General features: G+C 36.7%; 1 protein-coding gene across 1 annotated transcript; it reads left to right on the top strand.

The window, feature by feature from the left end:
* The first annotated feature begins 104 nt into the window (after positions 1-104).
* On the top strand, positions 105-7569 carry LOC137579992 (uncharacterized). The gene is made up of 4 exons (XM_068293903.1): positions 105-257; positions 4420-4496; positions 5135-5761; positions 6295-7569. The coding sequence occupies exons 3-4, from the start codon at positions 5324-5326 to the stop codon at positions 6652-6654; spliced, it is 798 nt and encodes a 265-aa protein (XP_068150004.1). The 5' UTR covers positions 105-257; positions 4420-4496; positions 5135-5323; the 3' UTR covers positions 6655-7569.
* Positions 7570-7762: the final 193 nt, after the last annotated feature.

Below are 7762 nucleotides of genomic sequence, written 5' to 3'. Positions count from 1 at the left end.
GGCACCCACACACACACACACACACACAGAGAAGGAAGAAAAGAAATTCATAACACAAAAATTTTTAGTAGTCGGCTTTTACAGCAACATCGCGGCCCGCAGCAGCAACCGAAAAGAAATCAACGAAACAAATACAAATTGTTCAAATAAAATTAAGCAAAAAGTATCTCAAGCATGTTCAAGTGAAGTTGAAATAATTCAAACTATTCAAAGCAGGTGCAAAATCAAAGTTAAAGCAACCGAAAAGACAACAGAATGTAAGTGTGTGGCAGCAACATCTGCAGCATCCAGCATCAGCCTGATAATTGATAACATTCTTCTACATTCAGTTGAAATGTTAAGCAAAGTTCAGTTCTACCACTGAATAAATGTTTTGGCCTTTTCTGTTTTTGTTATAAGGCAAACGCTTAGCCGGCTTTTTGAAGGCCTTCTTCTTATTCTACTACCGCTTCTTCGCCTCTTGCGTCTGCTGCAAGCAATTTACAGCAATTTACACAGACATGACCTGGGGGGCCGATTGATTGCATGTGTATCTGTGTATATGTATGTGGGCGAGTCTCACTGTTGTACAGTGGGTCACGTGTCACAGAATCCATGGCATGAGTTCATTGGATTAGATTGGATAGTAAACCATTTGATACTCAGAACTGCCTTCCATGTCTACTGATCTGATTAAGTTGAAGTATTAGAATTAAGAGTAGTCATTTCAGATAAATGGTAAATTTCTAACAAAAAATTATATTTTAATTCAGCTACAGAATAGTCAAATGTTCGACTTTTATCAATAGTTGAAAATTGAAGACTGTAAAATCTCTAAAAAGTGTTTATTTTTCCCCATAGTGCACGGTCTATGCTTCTAAATGTATGTGTGAGTTGGGGGCGTGGGGTGGAAGTGTGCGTGTCTATGGGTGTCTGTGATTGCTGCCGGCCAAAATAAATATTGACTAAACAAACTTCATATAGGCAAATGTTATTGCCTCCGATTTATCATCTTTAAATGCAAACTGATACAAACGAATCTACATATAAACCTAAATAGGTATTTATGTATGTATGTGTGTTACTGTGATAGAACACACAACACTCAAAAAAAAGCAAACATTTTTAAATGTTATATTTAAATGATTAATTAAAGTTCAGTTTGCTGTACTTGAAACAGGTTTAGAAACTCGAGCAAACATTATTAACGCTAAAACTAGTTGAGAATTACAACTGAAGGAAGCGATAGCCTAGCTTACAAGTACCAGAGTTTAATTCATTTAAATATTTGCTATTCTTTTCTCACAGTGCACAGATGTTAGTTGCGTGCCTGTCATTCTCTTATCACTTTGCTAATATGCAGTTTGTCTTAACTTGTGAGCTTGTGGATGGATGTGGGGGTATACTTGAAAATGTTTTCCGTGATAAACACTTTTATGGCTTACAGCAACAACAGCAATAAACCCTCTCGTAGACAAAGTGTCTGGCACACTCCAGGCAACAACAGCAACAACAATTGACAGCGACACAAATGAGCAAGCAAACGCAACTCTCACCTACACTTGCATGTTAGATGGGGCCATTTCTGTCCTTTTCCTACAGCCATCACACACCACACACTCACGCTCACACACTCACACACTCACACTCCTTACCACTAGCTGGCTCTGCCAAATAACTCATACGACGCTTTGCCTAGGCGACAATGCTCAACTCAAGTGATGACGGGTCTTACTGTCAACTCCCCCCCTTGGCACATTCACTCATCGGCCCTCTCACAATTCATAAGTCCTGGCTTCTGTCATTGTTGCTTTGTCTTTTATGGCTCGAGGTGTTTTTTTTCGTTTGTTCGTTCGTTTGTTTGTTTGTTTGTTTGTTGATCTCAAACTCAGCTAGTGAATTCATGAATGAGACCAAACTGTGACTAGACGTGGGCCAAGCAGTACGTTTGAGTTTACGATTTCGTATAATTTTTAAGCTGTCCAAATCAGTTTCAAATTAATGACAAAAGTCAGATAAGGATAATTGCTTTGCAACAAAAGCGAGTAAGTACATACATACAGGCTACTGCAACATTTTATGATGGATAAGATCAGTATGGAACCATTGGAATCGGGTTACAGGACTTCAATCGGAGAAACAGAATTTCTTAAAACAATTGAAGTTCTCAATTTATTTTTCCGCCTTTTGTCGTTTCTAACAAACAAAGCTCCACAAGGCCAAAAGCAATTATACTGGCAATTTTGGAACCAACTCAACTAGACAATAGCATTACACTACAATGGAAAGGAGATAGACAGCACAACAGCAACAAAAAAAAAAAAAAAACTCTTATCGTTATTAGTTTATGAAACAGTTTGTATGCTTATACAGCATTCTGTAGGAGCAAAAATTTTGATTATGATTTTCAGCCTTCTCTCGTCTCTTTTATTTTCCTCTGACAAAATGCTGGGCTTATTGCTGCGGTTGCCTAGAGAGGCAGCTTCTTTTTTTTTTTTTTTTTTTTTTTTGCATATTTGCAGGTTGCTTGTGGAATAGGCGGTGGGTTCGGGGTTTTAACTCTTTTTAATCATTGGAACTTTGCAAGTTTGGCATGTGATGAAACATCTAAACCATCACTTGCAGCAACAGCAGCCGCATTATCCGCATATTCGCATTAACCGCAATATTGAATATACACTTTAGCTAAATAACTGGCATATTTATTTTTGTATGAAAATTAGGAGAGCAAATGATAATATATGGATTATGGATGTCCTTTGATGGTAAGACTTGATATGTTGGCTATACAGATTATCTTTATCTAAATCGAAAACAAAGAATCATGACTCTAAAGTTAATGACATGTCCTTAGATGATAGGTTAAATAGTAAGTAGTTTTAGGGTTTCAGATCTATAAATCTCTGTATAGTTATCATTATTCTCTCTCTCTAATCGAAATTGAGTATACCCCATTTCATTTTCCGGTTTTTGTTATAGAGTGTTTTGACTGATTGACATGTTGGCAGCGATTCCAATGAGACTGACTTACCTGAACGCTATTTCTAGTGGCATTTTTGATCAAAATCATTATTCGGTGTCTTTTGGCGTGCGAAATTACGTATACGTAATGGCGAATTCTCATTATCGAAATTCCTGCAATCATTTTGTCTGCAATAATATTAATTTCATGCTTTTTCCGCTATGCTGTTATGTATATGTGTGTATATGTAGAGGTAGTCATTCCTTTCACTGATTTTTTAATGCCTACCTTTCGTTTGGCTCTATCAATTTCTTCCTTCTCCCACCACAATGACGTCAATTGTAGCATAGTGTAGAGTGTTGAGTACTTTTTGTGTGTATTGTTTGTGTTTTCATTACGCGCTGTGGCGCAATGGCAACACCAAAAGCAACACCAACAACAAGAACAACACCAATATCAAATGAAAACAAATCGAAATAGTTTTTCTTCTTCATTCGGCAGCAGCTGCACATTTTAAAGCGGCGGCAGCATTAATTAAATCAAGGCAGAAGCGCACAGCCACGGCCGGGCATTGCCACAGGTCCAACAGCAGCAGCAGCACTCGAAGTTCGATTTTTATATATAGTACCATATTTTTTGCTCTCATTGTTGCCCCATTTCCATTGGCCTACCCCCTCCAAGTGCATGGGCGTAGCTGGGCCAACTATGATAGCCAAAGAATCTAAGCAACGATCACAAAATACTCAGTCACAATTTCAATTTTGGCGACATAATTCAATATTTTTGTATTTTAGAGTTAGATTAGAGTTGGAGCTTTCGAAAACAATTTGATTTTCAGTTTTATCTCAAAAACTATAACTTGTTCGTAGATCTTAGGATTACTCTATGCGGACTACGGCCATGTCTGAGCATACACGCTACTAATGACCCTCGTCGTGGTACAATTCAGTATCTTTTCCCCGTCACTTTTTTTTTTTTTTTTTTTTTGTTTTTGGCAGTTGAAGGAAAATCATTTGCTGGGAATGCATGTCGCACGACGATTCTGTTCTGTTCAGTTTGTGGCTCTGTTCTCATCAGCCCGATGCATGAATTTATAATTGCATCATTCTTGGACATACACACCCATTCACACCCAACCACACACACACACACACATTTACAAGTGTTGCTGGCATCTATCCGCAACGCAGACTTTCATTCATTTGCATTGTAATTGGCATCCAAAAAGGTATTTCTGACCTAAATGGTTTTTCTTTCATTTTTTAAAAGTATTTTTTTTTTTTTTTACCTATAAATAAACACGCGTAAATTTCTCGTATTTATTTATATAACTTTGGCGAATACCAAAAAAAAAAAAAAACAATCATGCAATCAAAACACAAATAAACGAAAGGCATTTTAACCAATACTCCACCGAAATAATGTTTATGGAGAAAATTCATAATGATGGGATCTAATTATCTTTGTTTACTTTCTAGGTTTTGGTAGTTGATGATGTAAACACCCTTTGGAAATACTAGGAAGAACCAAAAGTCATATTTCCAGAATAGAATAAGTAAGCAGCGATTCAAGAAAAGGATTCATAAAGATTCCTAAAAGACCCAAACGGATGAATTGACTTCATTTGATCAATATGTATCTGAGTTGTGTGTATATTCCATCTTGATCGCAGTCGAAAAAGGCTCCCATACCTTTTGAGGATTTCGTTTAAAAGGTTTTTAAATATTAGTTGGTTTTTCATTGGCTATCCACCCAAACTATATTGTTGTAATAGCCTCCAGATTGTCATTACAAAAGTGTACCTAAATGTTGAAAGTTTAGACAAGGAATTTAGTAATATTGTGTGTAAATTTAAGTCAAATCAGTGCAAAAAGTATCTAAATTTTAGATGTATTAAGTATTTGTTGAGCATTCCTGACCGATCCTTTTGAAAATTTGTAGAAAAATTTTGCATTTTATTGAAATAGTGAAAAGTGGACTGAACCTAGCCGATCCTTTTGAAAATTGTCACTCTAATTTAACACTTTATTTAAATAGGGAAACATGGTTGATCCAGACAGATCCTTTTGAAAATGTTTACACTAATTCTACATTTTAATTCCAATGGCAAGAAATCATGCTTAAAAATTTTATTTTTTGTTGTAAGTGATCCAAAAAGTAATTGTAAATCTTGTTCCTCTTATGTATTTCAAGTGAAAGTTTGTTTGTCAACATGTTGTTTAGAAGCAAGGCGTAAGGAAGTCTCGGCAGAATCATACATCAGCATTAAGCAGTAGCAGCGTCATTATCATCAATCATCATAGAAGCAGCATACCCACTGAAGTAGTCATCCCCATTATCATCATCAGCATCATCGTTATCAAAATCATAATTATCAACGGAATGCTGTTGGACATCACTTGGCTACCAACTGCCTGCGGCTCTTTGGCTCCTGCTTTGATACCACCAGCACATATTGTCATCCTTTGGTATTTCTGGGAGAATTATGCTCGCTATGTGGATAGACGATTTTGCACATGCTCCTGCTGGGACACTGTGTTCAAGGGACCCTACGAATCGGGTGTGGCCTCGTATAAGCATATGTACTTCAATGCCACTCCCAATAGCTTTAAAATGTGGATGCTAACAGTGTTTGCAGTGATAGCGCTCTATGAGTGCATTAAGAGATTGATGGCGTTAATACTCCAGCAGCGTATAAGATATTCCATGCTGTTGCTCTTCCTGTTGTCCATATTCTCGCACTATTATGCCTGGTGGGCGTACATCAACTATTACAATGATGACTACTATACTCAATGGAATCATCAGCTCTTCTTTACAGTAAGTTAAACAACCAACAAATAAATACTTGAACAAAACAAAAACAAAAAAAAAGGAGGAATTAAAAGGACATCATCATATGAGTGAGAGCCATTCATAATTTATTGGCAAAGTTCGAGATGATGGCAGGGCGCTTAAGAAACTTAAACAATAAATCGCTGCTCTTGAGTAAGGAACTTTCTTTCCAACCATCCATCCATTCACTTGGCTCACACACACACACACACACACACAGACATACAGATATACACACAGGTAAAGCAAGTGTTAGTACTTCGCCGGAAATATAGCCATAAGTTTTCAAGAGCAGAATTTAATCGAAATGGAAAGCAGCATACAAAAAAAAAAAAAAAGAAATTCAAAAAGTTGAAACTACGTTAATGAGCCAACTTATTTGCAGTGCGAATAGGAAGGTACATAGTAGGAGCATACTTGTTGGTTGCACCCCAAGTGGTGATGACCCAAATAAGGTTGACTTTGGATACGAAAAAGAGAAAGCCGATAGAATTAATTGGTATGAAATTTCATTACAGATAACCGAATTGATCTCAACGGTGTTGGTTATGCATCTAGCATCGACAACAAACGTGGTTACACCAAAGAAAGTCTTTTGCATAGTTGGCATCGCCCTGTTGCATATATTGGCCAGCAGTTTCGATCAGTTCTTCATGAATGTGGTGCGCGGCGAGGGCTATGCCCATCAGATAGTACGCGATATTGGATTCATGGTGCCCGATTTGCTGCAATTGCTTGTCCCAGTGTGGCTGTTGCGCCAGACCCGGCGGGAAGGCTACTCGACCCGCCCCTTCCATCGAGATCGAAAACTACATCGGGATATTGTGGCCATGTTGTGCCTGGTATCGCTGCTCTTTGTCCTGTGTACCGTTTTGTGAGAGCGACTCATGCTGGATGCCTACGAAGAGGCGAATGGCAGAAAACTGGAGCCCGTTCAGGATGCGGCAGTGCGATTATTGAATCGATATCGTATGCTGGCCGCCAGTGGCAATGTGCACAACTAGAAGCAATACACCACGCGGATGGGATGTGATGTGATGATGTGAGAGAAGTTATCGACATGGACAATATGCTAGTGAGTGTGTTTTTATCATTTTGTGTTTTTTACTTTTTTGAGGCGGTCATTCATTGAGATGCCCATTCCTGTAGTATTTTTGAGTATTTTCCTTTTTCCATTTAACATTTGTGATAGTTACTTGTCATTTTTAGTTTTGTTTTCAACCTTTGCTTATTCGGTTTTTGTTTCGTTTGAAAGAAAAGCATATCCGATAAGCATTATAACATACATATATAGAACACATACATATACAAATAGAGTTATAACAAAACTAATCAAACGATTGAGAAGAAGGTGAAGAAGAAAACCACTGTTATCTTCCATTTAGAAACGTTGAACAATAGGTATTATAGTGAAACATATCCCCCCACACAAACATATTATAGTATATACATACATACATACATACATACACATTTATATATACATATGTATAGTTGAATATGTAGGAATATTTAGAACAGCGATGAGATGCTCGGAAATCCTTAGGATTCACATTTAGATACAACGAAATACGGAAAACAGACATACATACGTAAAACTTATTTGTTTTTGTTGGAATATACATACATACATATACATATACATATATACATATACCCACCCTAAGTGTTATAGGATTTAGACTGTTAATCTGATAATAAATAAAAATCAAATATTCCAATTAATTGTAGTGAAAGTGAGTGAATACAGTCAAGAAACAACCGATAGACAACAACAACAACAACAATATATCCTGTAGTAATCAAAATTAGTGTTAAACAATATTGTTATACATATGAAAAATCACTTTATACACAAAAGAAACCAAACAAACATATGCAAAATCTATACATACATACATACATATATATGTATTTGTACATATATGGTATAGTATATGTATATGGAATAGCCTATAACTTATATACACCTATATCTATATTTTA

Source organism: Drosophila tropicalis, unplaced genomic scaffold (genome assembly GCF_018151085.1).
Source record: "Drosophila tropicalis isolate 14030-0801.00 unplaced genomic scaffold, ASM1815108v1 contig_805, whole genome shotgun sequence".
NCBI classification, from domain to species: Eukaryota; Metazoa; Arthropoda; class Insecta; order Diptera; family Drosophilidae; genus Drosophila; species Drosophila tropicalis.
The sequence above is the reverse complement of the archived record's forward strand: the minus strand, read 5'-3'. Positions and strand labels throughout refer to the sequence as shown.